Here is a 20,492-nt window from a genome sequence, read left to right on the forward strand (position 1 = left end):
TGCACACCACTGAATGAAGCATGTATACCATTGTTGGTCCATGGACTACAGTTTGGGAACCCCTGAACTAGAGGAAACATCATGGGCCCAAGTCTCAGACTGAGTGGCAAAAGCATGGTTTGTCACTGTATCCACATTTTCCATTTCCTTCCAAACCTAGACGACTGAGTCGTCAGTTCCTGGTCTGCAGCCCAAAGTGCCATTTCCACAAGAAAATAATCCCTTCTTTACCATCAGCAGCAGCACAGCTGAGTACGGCATCCTGCACGGTGATGAGCTCTTCCGTGTCCTGGCTGCAGAGATTCAAGATCCGGAGGGCTCTGGGCCAGTCCCCTGTGCTGAGAGCTTGCTCAAAGTTCTCCATCAACACCTCAACAGCCATAACAGAATGCAACCCCAGGAAGAGCAACGGCATGTAAGGCTTGCCACAAAGTGCACCAGCCAAGCCTCTTCCCTCATCCTGAGGGTCCTGAAGGGGCTCACACATGGCAAGAAGAAAGCTCTCCAGAAATGGAAACTCCTTTAACAGCACTTCGCATTCCTTGGCAACGTGCTCTATAGACAAGGGCGCTTCCCGTTTGCCTCGAAAGTCCATCCACAACAGGCCCTGCTTGGGGGTCTTCTGAGCCTTCGACACACTAAGACAAGCCACGGCAGCTGTCAGTTTTGACTGAGATTTCAAGAAGGCGAGGGTGGAAGCTGTGAGCATGTGCTGGTTCTGGTCAGGCAGAGTGGGAGAGGGATGTGCAGAGAGGTCCTCAGAGTCCATGGCGGGATTGTGGACTGGCACCTCCACGTCAGGCAGACAGTGATAGGCATGCAGGTGTGCCAGGCTACTAATGTTGGTCAAAAGGATCCTGGTCTGGTTGCTTTGCCTGGTACAGCACAGAGGCAATGCCTTACAGCAGCAGCTGATGATCACTTCTTGCACATTTAGGTTCAGTTCTTCTTTGGCCAGCAGCAAAGACAGCCTGCACAATTGAGGAACAGAAAGTACAATAAATTTAGCAGTACACTAAGCGTTGCTTTAAAGAGAGTCAGTGGTATACAAGGTAAACCCAGGTTTGCTATTGATCGTACACAATATATCAGCCCATCACCCGTGTTTGAAGAAAGTCAGTACCTGTCAGGAGCAACCTGTCTCTCAAACAAAAGCTGGGACAGCAAATGGGGAGGACTCTGCTGAAGTAATAGGAAAGGGTTTGCCACTCTTAACTCCGTAGATTGATCTAGAATTAGAGAAAGGATATTGTAAAAGTGTCATGTCAACTTGATTCCACACTATGCTCCTAAAATCTGCTCTTGGCATGCAGCGATGCTGCATGTTTTTGAAACAAACTTCTTAGTGCTCCCGTTTCTGCTGCACAGATGCAGAATAGGTTACCTTAGAAAAAGGTAGTCATAGGCAGAGAATCAGTGACACAGGCACAGGTAAAGTTACCCACTAGGACCTGGGATACTAGGGTTTAAATCCCCACTCAGCCATGAAACTCACTTGAGGTTAAGAAGCTAGTTCCCCCACCCATATTGATATTTCTTGAATTAAAACTTGGATTAGCTTGTTTCAATGGTGAGAGATCTCCCACCTAGCTCTGGAGTGAGGCTTCGGAGGAGAACGGCAGCCAGCCTGTTAATATAGTTAAAGAAGCTTTGCACGTAGAGGTTTTGCACAGGGCTCCCTTCAAGAGTCTGAGTATGTTGCTCCAGGGTTCTCAGCAAGAGTTTGAACTGATTAGAAATGGGATGTGCCTCCAATTCCGCGGGTTTCAAAGAAGCCTGTTCTGCTAATGCAGCCAGCAGGTTGCCTCTGGAATCTATTAAAACCAAAAGAGAGAGAAAAAGATTAGAGGTGAAATGCTCTCTCTCACAGAACACGGAATCACTCTTCATTTCTCCGTATCCCACATAACCCTTTCCATTCAAGTGAGAGCCAGGGTGGCATAAGGGTGAGAGTGTTGAACTAGGACCCGGGAGACTAGGGTTTAAATCCCCACTCAGCCATGAAGCTTACTGGGTGGCCTTGGGACAGTCACTGCCTCTCAGCCTAGCCTACCTCACAGGGTTTTCTGAGGATTAAATGAGGAGGGCTGAACTGTGAATGCCACCCTGAGCTCCTTGGAGAAAAAACATATGGGATAGAAATGCAATGAGCAAATAAGAAAGAAACAGTCTGTCTTGGTACAAAAATTCTTTCCACCAGCAGGTGAAGTCTTGGGAAAATTTTACATCTAAGAATGTTAAATGGGAATAATTAAGAAGCACCTTTATCCATTATTTTGTACCAGATTATGAGGTAGACATTTATGGCTTGATCAGGGTAAATTTTTAAAAACCCAATATTTAACATTTAGAAATATTTATTCATTTTGAATAAGAATGATTTCAGAATTTTCCAAGTTATCTAAAATTGAGAGCTAAACATATACCGTATTTTTCCACGTATAACATGCCCCTGTGTATAAGACACCCCCTATTTTGGGGGACTACAAATTAAGAAAATGGGGGGAGATTGCCCAGAGTTTTGAGCTTTTTTTTTAGGGAGGATTGCCCTGAGAGCTGTTTTTTTTTGGGGGGGGGGATTGCCGAAAATCACTCACCCACCTGACCTACGCTGCCACTCGCACACGTCACGAAAGCCACCTATCATCTGTCCCCTCGTCAGCAGAAGCCGCCAATCGCCCACCCAATTGCCGCAGTGACAGCCAATCAACAAAACAGCCCTTGCAGCAGCCACCAATAACACGCCCAATAGCCGCTGACAAACTCCAGCTCACGGCAGCAACCAATCCCAGGTCCCCCCTATGCACTATCTGTGTATAAGATGACCCCCCATTTTTCACATAATTTTAAAATAAAAAAACCTTGTCTTATGCACTGAAAAGTACGGTAGTTCAAATCAAGAAATAAAATATGAGTGCTTGACTTTAAGATAGCCATTAAGATACACACAGACTCATGCACACACTTACCTGAAGACTCTTCTACATGTGCCAGTCTTTGAAGGATTTGGTCAAAGTCTTGTGATAAAACAATCTGGCTGGTAATACAGTTCTCAGTCAGGACTGGGTAACAAGTCTGCATGAGGTCAGCAATGCTGCAGTGGAAGTGGCTGCTTATTTTCTCATCTGAGATTTCTGTTGGGAAACAAGACGAAAGAGTCAATTAATACCAAATCTGAATGTTGTTTCAAATATGGAATAGATATATGAAGGACGCATGAAGGGGCCTAAGTGGCATAACTGAGGCTCACTGTTGAGCTGAGTCAATGCATCATGCAGAAAGATGTCTTGCATTGAATAAGACCATTGCTCCATCTAGCCCAGTACCATCGAAAGATTGGCAGCAGCTCTCTGAAGCATCAGCTCAGGATCACTAAAACTCTCAACTTAGATTCTCTCTGGTTTCCAAGGGCCGATTCACATATTCTGTTTTGCTATCTGGAGCTCAGCTTCCATGAACACCAGGTGTGGGGAACCTGGGGCTCTCTAGACATTGCTGAACTACAACTCCCATCAGCCCCAGCAAGCATGGCCAACAGTCAGAAATGATGGGAGCAGTAGTTCAGCAACATCCAGAGAGTCAAATGTTCCCCACACTTGATGTGCACCAATATTTGTGAGGGTTTTTCCTGCAAGGGTGCCCACCAGTTGGGCAGTGAACAACAACTGCTGAAACGACACTCACAACAGAACGAAGACTCAAAACACAGTTCATAGCCGTAATCTAATAAGGAGAGTCCTTCTGAGTAAAGTATGGGCAGTGGTAAAACTGCTCCCCCATGCCAATATATATATTCAAAGTGTATAGCCAACAAGTCCTTTAACACAGGCATCCTGTTCACATCCCTCAACTAACTGCCAGTGACCAAATGATGCTTTCCAAGTAACTGATTTGGCCTTGGGCCTCTAGCTGCTGATTCCTATTTTATCCTACACAAGGTGTATGGAATATTGACACTTGAAACAACTTCAAGCAATTAACAACAACAAAAAGACATTTTGTGCATACTCTCTCCTGTACAGCCTTGAAGAAAAACCATAGCTGAGAGCTTGCCATTTAGAGAAAAGCAAGCAAGCCTTCCTTGGGATTCTGTTGAAATCAGCAGATATCATATGCTACCCTCAGAAATCACTGCAACATAGGATTCCTAAGGAAACCTGCAGTTACAATACAAGTCGTATCTAGCATGGCCAAGAATCTGTGATAATATACCGAAAGCAATAGTTTAATGTAGACACAAGCCCAGGCAAAATCCTCATAGCCAGCTTAACAGAATGTAGGTCTGCATCTGTCCCTATCTTCTTGCTCAGGTTAAATACATTTATATCCATCTTTCCTAATGGTTCACGGTGGCGAACAACAAGCACACACAATCGTAAGAAGAAATCACGCAAGCAAACAAAAATATAAAAGCCACATAAAATACCCATTTTTTAAAAAATGTTTAAAACCAGCAGCAGGAAATGCAAACATTAAATTCACAGAGCAAACAGTCAAAGTCAGTAAACTGAGGTGCAGCAAAACAGACGGTCAAAGGCTGAAGGCCTTTCCAAAAGAGTAAAGCTGCCATCAGCAGAATGGAGAAGGAAGTGGTTTTCAGTTATTCCCCCTTGCCATCCAGCCTCAAGATGCCCACACCTAAACGTACTCTGAATGAGCAGATGTAAGGGCTGCAAAGAGGAGAGGGATTCACAAAAAATGCTTCTCTCCCTTTTCCACTGACGGAAGCCTTACTGTCAGCTGAGCAACACCACAGGATGCAACCCAAAGTCTTCACCCTTCAGCCGATGTCCAACAGAGAGGAAGCCAGGTGAGCTGATCTTAGGAGGAAGATCTATAGCCCTGGGGTGACTCTCAAAAATCGGTCCTCGAGGTGTAAGCGAATGAATGATGTTTAAATCAGTTACCTGATTTAGGCTGCCCTTGTGATGTGTTGATAATTTTACTTATTTGTTGAAGAACTGCTGGGAAACCCCTCATGCCAAGAAAGCCCTGGAGAACAGAATCAAGTCTTCGGCCTGGTATCAGATGCAGAAGGCAAAGAAAGAAAACACAGGAGACAGAGAAACTAATTATGCTGACAGGATTACATACAAGGTCTATGGTGGCCTTAGTTGTTGTAGTTACTTTTAGTACTAAACATTTTGTTTTTCAAGGTCAAAGCGCCTAAACAGAGGAGAGAAGCTTACCCTTAGTTTCAAGGCTGTTATGCAGCTTCCTATCTGCCGTCTCCAAGAGCTGCTTGCAGGTTTTCCATAAGTGGCACTGAGTAGACGCCAAGTCAAAGAGAGCCATAGCGGAGGGGCAGAGGCCCTCAACAACATTTCTCAGAGGGTCTGTATGCTCTAGCTGGAGACTGTTGGCCCAGAAGCTCTCTTGGAGCATAGGGACAAGGCCTTCTGAAGGGGCAAGGAGCTTGTTGGTAACATCTGAAATTGAGTAGAACACCATACCTTGGGAAACCAAGAGAGAAAGCTTCATTAATGATTTGGGGCCACAGTTAACAGGCAACATGGGATTTCAGTCCTGAATATATCAGACCCCTCCCTAGGTTCCACTCTCATTTTTGTCCAAAACTGGGACTGCACAGCTCTCTTTCATGCTTAGTATGGCTTTAGATGACAGAGCAGAGAACAGAGGCTGCTTATTCCCTCACTGTATCCAGTACCAACATGGATTCCTTACTTGCATGTTTTCATTTGTCCCTCATTGCTCTTATGTAAGCATGCCCCCACTCTGTGTGTGTGTGTGTGTGTGTGTGTGTGCGCACACGCGTGTGTCCCCACATACTCTCTCTATTACTATGATTAACAAAACAGAACATTTTTTATTTATACTGCAAAACATTTTCCTTTCTGAACTGCTGTGTGATGCTTTTATAGCACTCTCTTTATTTTACTGTGATAAGGAAAAAGTGAGGGACAGAAGACAACTGACAAAATGTGCTGCAACCAAGAGTGCCTGACACAAACATAAGGAATTTCTTGCTGAGCTACTCTCCTTGCAGCATTAGTTTTAGAGAACATCTGTGACAATCTTCTTTTTTAGACACCCTTCAGGGGCGGTGGGGGCAGGGAGAGACACTGAATTTCCAACAGGCCTGCACAGCTTTCGTCCCATCAAGCCAAATCCAGACTGCCATCAGGGGCTTGCTTGCACCCACTCTATGTTTGCAGTCCCAGCAGGCAGAAAAATCGATAGGGGTTGGGGTTTGCTTATTTTTAAGCCTATGTTGTATATAGCCTGTATTTAGTTTGGTGGGACACAAAGCAGATTATATAGTAAGCTGCAGTTGAATTCCCTTGAAAGTCATACCCGTGCTGTGTGTGTGTGTGTGTGTGTGTGTGTGTGTGTGTGTGTGTCTGTCTCCCCCACCCATTTTCCAAATTTTAAAGCCAACAGCCAAGTCTGCACCTGCTGCAGCAGCACTTCCAATGGCCTGCAGTGTTGAACGGCCACTTCCAGACTGCTTGAGGTTTCCAGATCCCTCAGATGACTGGTGCTCAATCTTGTGTTCCACTTTTGCCAGCTCCTTGATCACTTCTTGGTAACGCTCCAAGAATATCAGTTCACCATAGGAAGAAGACGCCTCCAAACTAAACATAATCGCCACCTGTCGTTGTGGAATTGAGAGAAACAACATATGTATATATTAGGCGGGAGAAGTATTTTTTAATCCATGTTCCAGATGTTCTTTGGGGGGGGATGATAAATTCTCCTCTACTGGCAAGCTCTTCTTTCCTTTTTCTGAAGTTCCTATTGAAACACAGCATAGATCCAGAGATTTTTTTTAGAAAAGCAAATAAAGCTACTGCTTTTCTACCCCTGACAGGCTGTGGGTGACCAACACATTTCCAATATTTGTGTGTCTCCTGTCTCTCCCATCCCAAACTGAGTTTCCTTTTTAAAAAATATTGGAGAAATTATCAACTTGCAATCATATCTTAGATATAGAAGGACTAGTAAACCCCTAATATCTTTTCTGGAAGAGGTCTAGACTTAAAACAATCAATTTCCTTAACATAAAAAAAGATCCCTACTAGACCTGGCAAGGGAGGAAGCAGACAGCTGGGAGAGGGCCATTTGCCACATCAAGACTGTAGATGCAGGGTCAGTATGCAGAATGTGCACAGAATAGCTAGAAACCATGGGAGATTAATCCCATGGCTGCTCTGGACATATAATGGATGCACGATAACATCCAGGAGAAACCAGCTACTTTCAAAACAAACACCACGCAGCGGCTATTGAGTTACCTGATGAGCTTCTACGTAGTTACCCCTCAAGATACAGGCAACAAGAAGAGATTCAGGTGGGGAAAGCATCATTGGGATGAGGGAGTTCTGTTGAGGCTTTATCCTGTATTCTACATCACTGCAGCCAGTTAGTGAACTCTCACTTCCATCTAAAAATGGAGGGAAGGTGGAGGGAGGGAGATGTAACAGTTACCAGGTAATCACTATTGAACCTGAACTGGGGAAGATGTACACAAAGTAAGCAGTCAGTGCCAACTCCTGCTGTTTTTGGGTAATTGCAGAACTTCTAAAAGGTTTTTAATTAGTTAATTAAGTTAAATATGTTAATGTATGTGCTGCCCTTCAGCGTTTTTAGCCAGGATGGCCAACAGTTGATAAAGGAATTAATAATAAAACCCTTAAAAATTATATTGCTGCAACAGAATAAAAATTAACACTTCAACAGAATTTCAGAAGAGAAAATAAAGAATATCTTCTATTATTAATAATACACTGTGCTTCTTTTGAGGGTGGTTTACAACACAAAGGTGAAAACACAAAATGCATATAACAACAAAGAATAATAATCCCCTCCTACAAACACAAATTAATAGGCCATGCATTGTTTAATCAGCCAAAGGCTTGGTTATAGAGAAACACTTTTTGCCTAGCACCTAAAGATATGTAGTGAAGGTGCCAGGTGATCCTCCCTGAGGAGAGCATTCCACAAATGGGGAACCGCTGCAGAAAAGGCCCATTCTCACGTTGCCACCCTCTTCTCCTGGCTCTTGAAAGACATATGAGCAGGCAGTAGTCATGCCACCATGGAGGGGGCATTTCATGGCAAGCGAAGCATGGAAGGGTGACCAAGGAAGATGCCCTGTACCTGATGTGCTGGTGAGACTTAACTCACTGCTTGTGCTTGCCAGTGATCGATCTGAGGTTCCCTTCTTCTGACCTGAAGAAGAAAACAAGCAGTTTGCGAAACACACTTCGGCCACACAAAGCAATTGAGAACATTTTATTCCAGGTTCCATGGGAATGATGGAAAGAGAGAAGCCAGTAACATTGATATGCTTGTTTGGCTATTCATCATTGTTAAAAGAATAGCTTATCAAGCCTTGGGGAGAGAGCCTCAGAGGGGCTTCTCTCTCACATAGAGGACACTGACTAGCACTTACAACATATCAATACTTTTTCTTTGGCCCCAAGTCTAACGTGAGCACTGAAAGTTATACAGTCTGAGAGACAGAGATAGAGATAGAGATAGAGATAGAGATAGAGATATAGAGATGATAGAGATATATTTCATTAAATTTCCATAAAATTCACATAAACATTGCAATAAATAATGGATTTTTCTTTTATATCATTATATATATATATATATATATATATATATATATATATATATATATAAAACAGACTGCTTTTTCTTTTTTCAACAAAAGAAAAATCAGTCTGTTTTTTTATAATAATGATATCTGATTCAGGGCTCTAGTTGTAGACCAGGATGGGTCACAGCCCCACAAATCCCCACAATCACAGACATGAAGTTCTGAAAGAGGGGAGCAGGTCTTCTTATATTTTCTTCACCTCACCTGGCTTTGGCCTTTGAGACGGGCTGTGCCTCCTCTTTGAGCTGGACCCCCTGGTTAAGTTTCCACATGTTTTACTGGGAACACATTGACCTCCTAGAAGAACAACAGTCAGCTACTGCGTTGGGACTCCATTATTTATTTCAGTCACAGCACACATTCATCGCAAGCAACAACAGCATAAAGTAACCATGCAAGTAGAAGGTAAAAACTGCCATCTCACATGTTCTAAGCTTAACACACTGAATAAAACCCAAGTTCTCCTCCAAGTATAAAACCATTAAATGATGGAGTTTTAAGTTCTAGCCACAACATTGGAGCTATTGTGTAAACCAGGGGTAGTCAACCTTTTTATACCTACCGCCCACTAATGCATCTTTCCTGATGGTAATATTTCCTTACTGCTCACCAGTGCTCGATGGAAGGAGGATTCAGCTTGTGCTGTAGAACCCCCTACCACCCACCTAGAATCCTGAAACACCCACTAGTGGGCGGTAGGGACCAGATTGACAACCCTGTATAAACTGACACATTTTACTTCTGGGTGGGCAGTAAGAGCTCTGTTTTGCAGAGCTCGGGCAATTTATGAAGGGAGCTGAATGGTGAGGATTTGTGGCAGATAAGCTAAAAAGGGCACTGGGAAACACTGGAATGGGTTGACTGACAACAGAGAAGCACCTTCTAGTGCAGTCTCACAGTAAGCTGCCTAGAATTAGGGACAACCATCAAAAATAATGATGGTTACGTTTGACTTCGGTTGGTGAAACCATTTTGGGCAAACCACATCCACCTGTCCTAGCCCCAGAGTCATACATTAAGTCAGGTGTGGGGCAGGTAAGGGCTTTGCCAAAAGAGGCATTGCAAGTGCTGCCATCTGAAACAGCTGCTATAACAAAGGCAGGGGCCTTCATTATAGGCATCTTGTTGCCTGTGAGATGCTGGCCCTGCCCACCTGACAAACTGGCCCCACCCACTCCTCTCGAGGCACATCCTAATAAGGATCTGACCCCATGGAGCCATGAACATGTGCTCTATTTCTTCCCTGACTCCTTGACGGTATGAAGACTCTTGTTGCTTGCTTGGCCATTTCAAAGTGCCGCTGAAGTAGTAAGCCACTTGGAACCCCTTACCTGCATTTCTGTTGCTGAGCACTATTTTGTGCCGCCACTGAGCTTCAGAGAGGTACTTGGAGAGCCGCTGCACACGACAACCAAAGCCATCTCTGTTAACAGACACATTTAAGCAGTCCAGCAGTGCAAGCTCTTCCTGAGCCACATGCTTCGAGTCCCAGGGGGAAGAGCCCTCCATTTCTTTCAGATGGTCCTGGAGCATGTTGAGAATGATCTCCATTGCTACATCATCCACTAAAAACCCAGAGGTGTCCCGGATGAAATGCTTCAAATCCAGATGGCTCCAGCTGAAGAACTCACGTTTGCTGCTATCTGACTGCAAATCTTGCAGCTTTGGGATGCTGAGATGCTCGTGAGATGTACCGTAGGCAGTGCATGTCTCAGGTCTCCTTCCGGGCTCTGCCGAGTGCTGTGGACTCGCCGAGGTGGAAGAGCCTTGGCTAGCACAATGCTCAAGCCTCCTGACGGCACAGTTCTTTTTCTCGAGGACAGACTCTTCTGTGTTGTCCTCCTCGTGGGGCTCATCACTGCAGAGGTCGCTGTAGGAAACAAAGAGCAAGGAGAAGATGTTCTCCAGGAGTTCCAGGCGTAGAGGAACAGGGACAGTCCTTAAAAACTGCTGGCACTTGGCATGATACTGAGCAAAGAGACCTGCATAATCTGCATTTGGGAAAACAAAACATTAGAAACAGATTTACTATTTCCCCTGTTCTCCTCATCCAAGGACTAGATGCTCAAGATAAAGGTAACTATGGAACTATGGGAGTCATGCACCCTGACCTCTCTAGCCCTGTCTTCTCCCACTTCTTCCTCCTCCAGCACTTTCTTCTACCCTTTCTACCTCCTCCCCCATCACATTTTATGACTTCCCTAGGAAACCCCTACACATACCCCCTTGTAAGTTCTTTGGGGTAGGAACCTATCATCTCTGTTCTTTGCAAAGCAACATAGACACACAGATGGTGCAGAATATATAAAAACCTCTTTACCTAACAAACCTCTGTAGGCATGCTAATATCCAGTATAAATATCATTTATTTCTAACTCCATATAAAAAGAATATGTACAATAAACTTTTATATTGTTTACAAAAACAAAACTCAAGAGGGGGAAAAGCTTCTGACTTTAATGTTTGCCTGCTGAATATGCAGAAATATAAATGCAGTGGTGCCCCGCAAGACGAACGCCTCACAAGACGGAAAACCCGCTAGACGAAAGGGTTTTCAGTTTTGGAGGCGCTTCACAAAACGAATTTCCCTATGGGCTTGCTTCGCAAGACGAAAATGTCTTGCGAGTTCCTGCGGGTTTTTTTTCCCTCCCCCCCCCCTTTTCCTAAGCCGCTAAGCCGCTTATCAGCTGATCCGCTGATAAGCCGCTTAACAGCTGATCGCTAAAAGCCGCTAAACCGCTAATAGCGCTAATCCGCTAAGCTGTCAATGGGCTTGCTTCGCAAGACAAAAAAACCGCTATACGAAGAGCCTCACGGAACGGATTAATTTCGTCTTGCGAGGCACCACTGTGCACCTGAAAATTAGGCAACATTCATATCCCAGCCACCTGTCTTAAATGCCCCCAGCTTAAAAACTCTCCTGAGAGTTTTGATACAGCCACAGAATAAAGAAGGTAGCATTTAGTCGGACATTCAACATCACTTAGGCAGCACTGGCCATTTCCAAAACCAGAATGCAGGCTGTGCCTTATCCCAAGTCAGAGAGTCGATGCGTCTAAGTCAGTGACTGGCAGCAGCTCTCCAGGGTTTTCAGGGAGAGGGTCCTTCCCAGCCCTAGAGACTCCGGGGATTGAACCCGGTACCTTCTGCATGCAAGTCATGTGCTTTACCACTAAGCTACAGCTCTTGCCCTGACACATTAGCCCATCTCATCCAGATAATAGAAGCAGGGTACAGAATTAGACCAGCAGCACTAGGACAAGGGAGTCAAAGAGAAGGAGTCTACGGATTCATGTCTAACTCAATCAATAAATATAACCCAAATGCTATCCTCAACTGTGAGCCCATATTAAATAATTCAATTCACAGCTTATCAGGAAACAATTAGCATTTTGACCTTGTGCAACAGCTATTGTGCTATTTTACACACTTGTAAAAATAAAGAAAGACATAATTGCTCCTACAGTAAGGGTGAATTCTCAGCCAAGGCCTCCACAAATCAGCCCATGGGTATACCCAAACCTTCTACATATGATTGCAACTGCCAATATAAACTTTCCCTTAGCTTGAAAAGGCTAAAAAAAGAGGAAATATGCTGTAATACTTCCCTATTCGTTATGGTCCCCCTATTCCAGTTTGTGCACTCATAAAGTCTCCTTGTAGCAGCAATGAATGGCTTTAAGGAGAGTGGAAGAAAGAGAAGTGCATGTGGAACCTGCCCCTCCATAAAGGCTTACAGTTTAGTGGGCCAGAGTGTGGTACCCAAAGAGCTAAACCTCTGGGGCAATGCCTTGCTACTTTGGAGCACCCTACACCAGTGATGGCCAAACTTGGCCCTCCAGCTGTTTTGGGACTACAACTCCCATCATCCCTAGCTAAATGGTCAGGGATGATGGGAATTGTAGTTCCAAAACAGCTGGAGGGCCAAGTTTAGCCATCACTGCCCTACACCTCTAGAAATCACTTACTGATCCTATGGACTCCTTTCCACACCTTTACCCATAAATCCTTACTTGGTGATCATCTCCTTCCATACATCCCACCTTTCCCCTAAGAAGTCTGGGCTAGTGGAGAGATCACTGCCAAAGAAATTGATGGGGCAAAGGAACGAAAGCACACCATCCCAACCGATCATGGTGAAATGATGGCACAGCAGATTGCAACCTCTCTTACTGCACCAGCATTACAGTTCTGGGGAAGAAAACTATTCAGGTGTTTCTTGTTCTGCAGAAAGAAGTAGATGAACACCGAATAAAAAGCAACAATGACTTTTGTTACAAGGTATGTAGAAGCTACCAGACCTGGGCAAAGCGGCTGATCTGCAGGTTTGCATTCGCCAGGCATCTCCTCAGGGAGGCCATTGACAAAAAAGTTCCTGCAGTCCTTGCAATGTGAATCTTTGTGCGCATTGACACAGAGAGCGTATATGGCATATTTCATGGCACAAAATGCCTGGAACAGAATGAGATTGCGACGCAGGCTCAAATGACTGGAAGCTGCCATCACCGTTGAATCTAAAAAAAGAAAGAGAAAGTGGAAAATGGGAAATGGGAAATGGAAAGTTGAGTTTGCTCAGCTGTAGGGAAGTTATTAACATTTCCATTGTTTCCAGAGCCTGGAATCAGTGCTCCCACCCAATCCCAAACAAGGTTAGAGAAGCTGCAGATCAACAACTGGTGTAGCACATGGGGTTGTGTGTGTGTCTGAGGAAGAGAAGGAAAAATAGAGAAACAGGTTGGGGCTGTATTGTGAGTGGATTTTGGCTTTAACCTTTTACTCTCATTGCAGCCCCAACAGGAACTGTCCCTGCCTATACCTTCATTTCACAATGAATTGTACCAATGAGAGATTCTGCCCCCCCAAACAGTACACACACACACACACACACACACACACACACACACACACACGGTTCCAATTAGGACCACAGCAGGGGCAAAGGCTTGCAGTTCACTTCCTCACATTCTACAGTCCCCATCTGTCTCATCCCCATATACATTGGCTATTAATGTCACCCAAAAAACCATGCACACCAGTTCATGATTTGCTTTCAGTTTCAAAGAATCATGGCCTAGTATTCTATACGAACCAGAGACTTTAAACAAGCTCTGGTTAGTTTCTAAACAAGCCAACATCAAACTATGTGATATGAAGCTGGCTTCCTTAACTGAACGTAGTTTTCTTCACTGGTTCGTAGCCAACACTAAGCCAATATTCTTAGAAACTCAAAAGAAAATGCTAGCAAAGCTCTTCTTGCCATGACAAACAATAGTGTATCCAACAAACAGGTTAGATGGACACTTGGTCATATCTACAGTCATCTCTCTCCCTAACCCCATTTACCTTGAGCTTCTTCTGTGTCCCTGGCTGGAATTGCCTGAAGAAGTTCAGTGACAGCTTCTTCGTTCAGGGCCACAAGATTAGTAAGATGGTGCAGAAAGTAAAGGGATGTGTGGGACTCCAAACTGTGCAAGTGCTGCAGAAGAACCTTCTCTGGGATAATATTACTGCAAGAGAAAAGAAGCCTAGTTTCAATGGCAGCAAGATTAGCTGGTAAGCGCACATTTTTTCAAGCGAAAGATTCACAACACTCTGATTCAGATTTGTTTGCATGAAGTCTTTTATATACCTGTAAAGGGGAATGTAAGTTGAGTGCTTAATGTGTGTAGCAACTGGCCATTGCACACATTCCCCAGGCCTCATGGACATCAACCATGACGTGCACATCCATCCTTGCAGAACATTTGCATATCAAATGAATTTTACGCATTCTCCAGCCATTGTGCATAATTCTGAACAGGTTTCCCCACCACCACCATGCTGTTACCTATTCTGCTGAATACACCATTCAAGAACTTCTACTTGGGCACACAGTCCATCACAGAAGTCTTTTAATACTGAGTCATTGTGGAGACCCTGTTAAAAAGAAATAGGTTTGCATCCATTCAAAGCAAAAAAAGCCCTCCAATTCCTCTTCTTAAGAAACTGACTGGAATGGAAAAACATTGTGCCTTCCCTTATAGGCTAGATGAGGCCTGACGTACCTGAGATTTGTGAAGAGTCCACAGAAGCATTTTTGCCGATTCTAAACTGTGACACTGAGTCCACCCTAACAATATCAGGAGGCGACTGAGGTGGCTGAATTCTTGCTGTAGTAAACTGTTGAGGCTGGAGAAGTCTTCCCTTTTCAATAAAGTTAATGCTGTACCCTAGAGAAAAGAACCACTTGTTTGTTTTAAGACTGTGGAATGCCTGAGTGGGAAGGAGAGTTAAAATTGCAAAGTTAAATTTGCAAATGTTAAAAACAGTTCTAAGATATTTTTCATGTCCTGTTCCTCTGGCCTGTAGGGAAGCAGCCCCTGGAAAATGTATGGATAAAACATGCTATAACTACCCCTCTCTCTTAGTTTCAAACGACTCCTTTAGCATTTTATGTACACACAAATCATTCTAGAATAATGATGATCCAAAACCTGTACTGGGCATGGACCAATTCAAAGGGACTATGGCTATGAAGAATGCATGCCTTGTATGCGTCAAGGTTCCATGTTCAATCGCAGGCATCTTGGGTACAAAGACCCTTTACTGAGATCTCAGAGAGCTAGCTATTGCCAATTGGGTTGGACAGTACTTACAGTGGACGTTCAGCCTGACTCCACAGAAGCAGATGCTAATATCTATATTAAGTGCTTCAACTCACTTAAATCCCATTCACCTTTATATACTATTTACACTCTTGTTTCAGACCTTTTCAAAGGCCTGAAACCTGTAGATTAGCAAGCCCCTTGATTTGGATAGGTAAGCCCACCTTCAAAAATAAACAAATCCAAGAAAGAAATACCTAAGTTACACCATTAATCAGAGTAAGCATCTACATGAAGCACATAGAGTTCTAGTTTGCAGTTCACTGACTTAACTATTAAGGCACTAAAACTGCAGCACATTTGCCAAAGATCTTGATAATAAAGCTGGTAGTGAGTTCACAAAGTTCTTTGCCTAACTCAGAAACAATGGCAGCCACATGATCCATTACTCAACTCCTATGTGAATGTCTCATAAGTGATTTACCAGAATTTGTTCCAAAAAGTGCTTGTTGCTGCTCAGGCAGTAGAAATAGGCAGCTTTCCAAGAAGGAGCGTGTTCACGATCCAAGAACAATGCCATCACTGCCCGCTCTACATCCAGCTGTTCAGATGTACCTGAAACACCCATAAGTTGGGTTAATTTCACATATAGTTAAGACACAGAATAGCACCAAGATGGGCAAGCTCTCTATAAATTTTAGCTACAGTCACCAATTATCTCCTGGTTAAACTAAGCCAACAGTTATCATTGCACAGCAAAGAGAACATACAAATTTAAACAAACCTTTGCCAGGTGACTTCAGTCCCAGCAGCTTCTCTCTCATCTTCTCAATGAATACACTGCTGAACAGATTGAGCAAGGCATGGCTGTCTTTCCTGAGCAAACAGCCAAGCAGCCTCTCTTCTTTCAGCGGGCTCCACTCAGCCCAACAGGCATCCAGAAGTTCTCGGCAGAGAAGCCGTAGCTCTCCAGTCTGATTCTCCACCTCCAAATTCAACATGCCAAGGGCACAATAAATTTCATCCACGGCCTCACTCCCACCAGATTCCAACAACTCTGGATTTAGCTGGAGGCGCTTCAAATATTTTAGGGACTCCCAGAGAAAGTCAATGAAGGTGTGTTGTGGAGAGCCGCTGTGTGAGAGGGAAGAGCTCTGCTCGGCAGAATCTCTCTGGAGAAGCTCCAAGATGGCTTGCAGCTTCCGAGGAGCCTGCAGCAGCATCTTTCGGAGAGCAGAGAACACCTCGGCACTGAACAGCTGCACGGCTCCATCTCTCGGCTTCCTATTTGGCCCATGCCTGTTTCCAAAAGCTTCATATAGTTCCTGGGGAAATAGCTGGATTAACAGAAGATTCTTTCCACAAATACAACTGAGAGATGTAAAAAGGTAAGCAGATATATAAAATATGGAGGAGCTGTCAACAGCATTGGCCCAGTTTACACCGGGGGTCTAAGAGAGCCTCAAACATAGTTAAACATCTGCAGCTGGACAGCCCCATTCCAGTTCTATCTGCATACTGCAGCCACCTCCTACCTGCTTTCTCATCATCCATGGTACAAGGATTCTTCATGGAGCACCAGAGGAGAAATGATGCTGTTGGGTCCCTGAGACTTCCTTGCTCCTTTCTGGTGCTACAAGAAGTATCCCCCCAAGTGGCAGAGAATGCATGAGCTGATGGTGAAAGAACAGAGAGAAGACTGGAATTAGGTTCTCTAGATAACTGTAGAACCAACAGCTGCTACAGCGAAGCAGAGATGTCTGGATCTTTTTAATTCTCCTGTGTGAACTGGGTCATTGTCTGCTATCTAGTCAAAGAACAAGAACTGCAAACACTATTAATGCTTATAGCTACAGTGGTGCCCCGCAAGACGAATGCCTCGCAAGACGGAAAACCCGCTAGACGAAAGGGTTTTCCATTTTGGAGGCGCTTCGCAAAACGAATTTTCCTACGGGCTTGCTTCGCAAGACGAAATGTCTTGCGAGTTTTTCCGACTTCCCCCCCCTTTTTCTAAGCCGCTAAGCCGCTTATCTGCTTATCCGCTAAGCTGATAAGCTGCTAAAAGCTGCTAAAAGCCGCTAAGCCGCTAATAGCGCTAATCCGCTAAGCCGTCAATGGGCTTGCTTCGCAAGACGAAAAAACCGCTAGACGAAGAAAATCGCGGAACGGATTCTTTTCGTCTTGCGAGGCACCACTGTATTAAAAAGAAATCAGTAAGAAGATGCAAAATTGACAGAAACAAGAGGAGAAATAAATGATGGGATGGTGATGCTGTCCAGCAATTAGAGGGCCAAATGTTCCCCACCCCTGCAGTGGAGAAACTCCCTTTCTCCCCATGCTGCTCCTGCTGATAAAGCTGAATTATCAGGTTATTATAACCCCCACTCCCAATCAGAGACACTCCATCCCACTTGTCACACTCCGTTAGATTTCCTTCATTTTTGCCAGGAAATAGCTTCATTGCAAGAAAACTTATGAACATGACTGTTAAACAAGTAAAGGGCAGAATGAGCATCAAGCATTTCCTTATCAAAATATTTTCACATAAATGTAAATTTATTCTACACCTAAAGAGTAGGCCAGGGAGCACTTTAAAATCAAAGCAATAGTTATCAGCTTTAAATCATGGTGAAGGTTTCAGAAAGCCGTATCAAAAGCTAGTTACATTTTCAAAGGGAAGCTAAACCAGCTGCATCTTGTACAGAAAGCCGTATGATTTTCTCTTCTTCTTTCAGTCCTATTTAAGGGGTTTCTCACCACAGCCATTATGTAGCTGCTTACAGATGTCTGAGTCACATGGGTTCCTGACTGCATTTTGTTAATCATGACACATGATCCTAGAGCACCTTTCTGTTCCACAAACATTCATTTTCTTTAATGAAGTTTTTTATACAAGTAGAATGATGTGGTAATATAGGATGCAATAATATCAAAAATAAACTGGTGACCTCTTAAACCAAGCAGAACTCATAAACAGTGTTCCTGAAAAAAATTAAATCAGTTGAACCATTTGGTATTTGATCTCAGGTTGGCGATATCCAGTCCAGAACCGAAAGCAAAGCACTTACTGAAAAAAACTGAGAAGCCTAAGAGTTTGACACTAAGACTCAGAACTTTTCCTATTACCTAGACCTTTGGGGACTAGAAGACAGAGCTATGCAGATCCACTAGCAGTCTGAACAATACTTCATTATGGACCTTAAAACTGAACAACTTTTCCGGAATTGGCATGGGCCTAACAATTTTACTACACAAAGGCGGGCAATTTCCCAACTGTTTATGAGTTATGTTGGGAGGTCCAGAATCTAACATCTAAGACATATTAGGTTAAAAACAAACAACCATCAACCTTCACAAGAGAGGTGACAAAGCGATAGTAAGATAAAATCGCAACATAGGAATATATTTTACAACCAAGTCAGACTACTGGTCTATCAAGCTTGGTACAACCTACAAAGACTCCAGAGTTTCAAGAATGATTCTTTCCCAACCCTTCCTAGAGCTGCTGGCATTTGAACCTGGGGCCTTTTGCATGAAAAACATGTGCTCTCCCACTCAGCTTGGCCCTTCCCCAAATTAATGCATCCAAAGTATGACTGTTCCCCTTGAAGGGATCAGTGACATTCCCAATAATCAGTCATCTTCAGAAGGCTGGAGCTGACTGGCAATAAACTTAAGCATAAGGGGGAAGCCTCGCTGGCAAACATCCATAGAGATGGCAATCAAAACACTCAAGAAAACTAGGTAACATAGGTTATATTTTTTTAACAAGCCACACAAAGTTCACTTAAATAGGCCCACGATTGGAATGTAATAATGGAGGGATACAATCTATTTCAGAGAAACAGACCAGACAAGAAAGGAGGAGGAGTGGCATTATATGTCAGGGATGTGTATACCTGTGAAGAGATCCAAGATTTAGAACCTCAAAGCCAAAGTGAGAGCATTTGGGTTAAAATTAAGGACTTCCGGGTTGGCGCCATAGTCGAATGGCGGATTCCCTCCGAGCTCCGGAGGGAATCTGCTCCACAGGGGCTGGGTCCTGCCGCGCCGGCGACGCGGGGACCCTCAAAAACCACGGGCGCGGAAGCCCGTGGACCTGGTGACTCGGCGGGCACCGTTTGCGCCCCCCCGACCCGCGAAAGAGCCTTTTTAAAGGCTGCGGAGCGGGGGATGGGGAGCAGCGCGGTGCTGTGAGTCTTCTGCTTCCCCTGTCGAGCGAAGCCGCAAGCCATCCGACTGAGAGCGCTGACTTCTTCTTTTGAAAATCTGGATTAAATTTGAACAACCCGTGAGTAACTTGGAAACTTGGATTTTGGACTAAAAATTCTTTGGGATTTGGCACGAGCGGGGAAATGTAAAAAGGAAGTCCGTTTCCCCTGCCTTGTAAACAATCTGAAGCAAGGACTAAACAATTAAGGTTGAAAGACTATCTTATTTCTATTGGATTAAATTATTAATTACACGGATTGACTATATAAGTAATTGTGCTGGAGGATAAGAGTTAACTCTGAGAGCTAAAGTCCCCCCCCCCCGAAACCCGGGAGTGATCCATGAGAGGAGCCAGTGGAGGAGACGCAGAAGACTTTGACAGCTGTCAAACTAGCTGTCAAAGTGGGAGAAAATAGAGAACTTTGTTTTTGACGTTTTTGCCGGTTACATTTGCTACAACATAGCGATAAATTGTTGAAAATAAAGCAGAATTGAAACAAATTAACTGGACTGTTGGGCTGGGAGTGTAAAGGAATACTTAATAACCAGAATCCCTCTAGAGGGGGTTCAGGGACACTACAAGAATGGAAATTGGCCGGAAGATACTAGCTGATTTGGATGAGGTTGCCTTTCTCGTGAGAAAATTGGTGGAGCAAAGTTATGCTTTGTCTATAGTCCAGGCAGCTGAGCAACAAAAGAAACTTGAGAAACTTGAGGAAGTGGAGAAAGAGAAATTTGTTGAAAATGAGCAACAGGAAGGAGGGGCTGAAATGGTGCAGGAGGCAAAGGAGAACCGGAGGCCTGTCAACATGGATATAAAAGAAAAAAAGGTTTGGATGATGAAAATTTGTTTTGAATTGAAGAAGGAGGAATGGAAAGATCTCCCTCTGTGGAGATCTGAAGATTCTGGGACATTAGGACCTAAAAGGATTAAGAAACAAGCTTTGAGTTCCACCTTTAAATATGGAGGCCCGGCTGGAAAAAACATGGACATTTTTGGGACAGAGCCCTTCCGTGATCTGATGGTTAATGCAAAGGACTATCAAAATAACCGGCAGATAGGA

General features: G+C 44.0%; 1 protein-coding gene across 4 annotated transcripts in view; it reads right to left on the minus strand.

The window, feature by feature from the left end:
- The window catches only part of ZFYVE26 (zinc finger FYVE-type containing 26), a 49,956-nt gene that overhangs the window by 21,856 nt on the left and 7,608 nt on the right, over nt 1-20,492 (minus strand). For 3 of the 4 annotated variants that reach the window (XM_079950355.1, XM_079950353.1, XM_079950354.1), the window contains exons 5-21: nt 16,001-16,541; nt 15,701-15,831; nt 14,677-14,841; nt 14,460-14,548; nt 13,976-14,139; nt 12,934-13,146; nt 9,964-10,623; nt 8,837-8,929; nt 8,122-8,193; nt 7,257-7,405; nt 6,415-6,613; nt 5,190-5,453; nt 4,908-5,018; nt 2,970-3,134; nt 1,587-1,814; nt 1,124-1,229; nt 232-971 (exon numbers count right to left, since the gene is read on the minus strand). In XM_079950355.1, coding sequence (XP_079806481.1) covers nt 232-971; nt 1,124-1,229; nt 1,587-1,814; nt 2,970-3,134; nt 4,908-5,018; nt 5,190-5,453; nt 6,415-6,613; nt 7,257-7,405; nt 8,122-8,193; nt 8,837-8,929; nt 9,964-10,623; nt 12,934-13,146; nt 13,976-14,139; nt 14,460-14,548; nt 14,677-14,841; nt 15,701-15,831; nt 16,001-16,541 — 4,090 coding nt within the window. The remainder of the gene's footprint in view (nt 1-231; nt 972-1,123; nt 1,230-1,586; nt 1,815-2,969; nt 3,135-4,907; nt 5,019-5,189; nt 5,454-6,414; nt 6,614-7,256; nt 7,406-8,121; nt 8,194-8,836; nt 8,930-9,963; nt 10,624-12,933; nt 13,147-13,975; nt 14,140-14,459; nt 14,549-14,676; nt 14,842-15,700; nt 15,832-16,000; nt 16,542-20,492) is intronic. The other variant, XM_079950356.1, reaches the window with a different exon arrangement.

This window comes from Podarcis cretensis, assembly GCF_951804945.1.
Source record: "Podarcis cretensis genome assembly, chromosome: 1".
NCBI classification, from domain to species: Eukaryota; Metazoa; Chordata; class Lepidosauria; order Squamata; family Lacertidae; genus Podarcis; species Podarcis cretensis.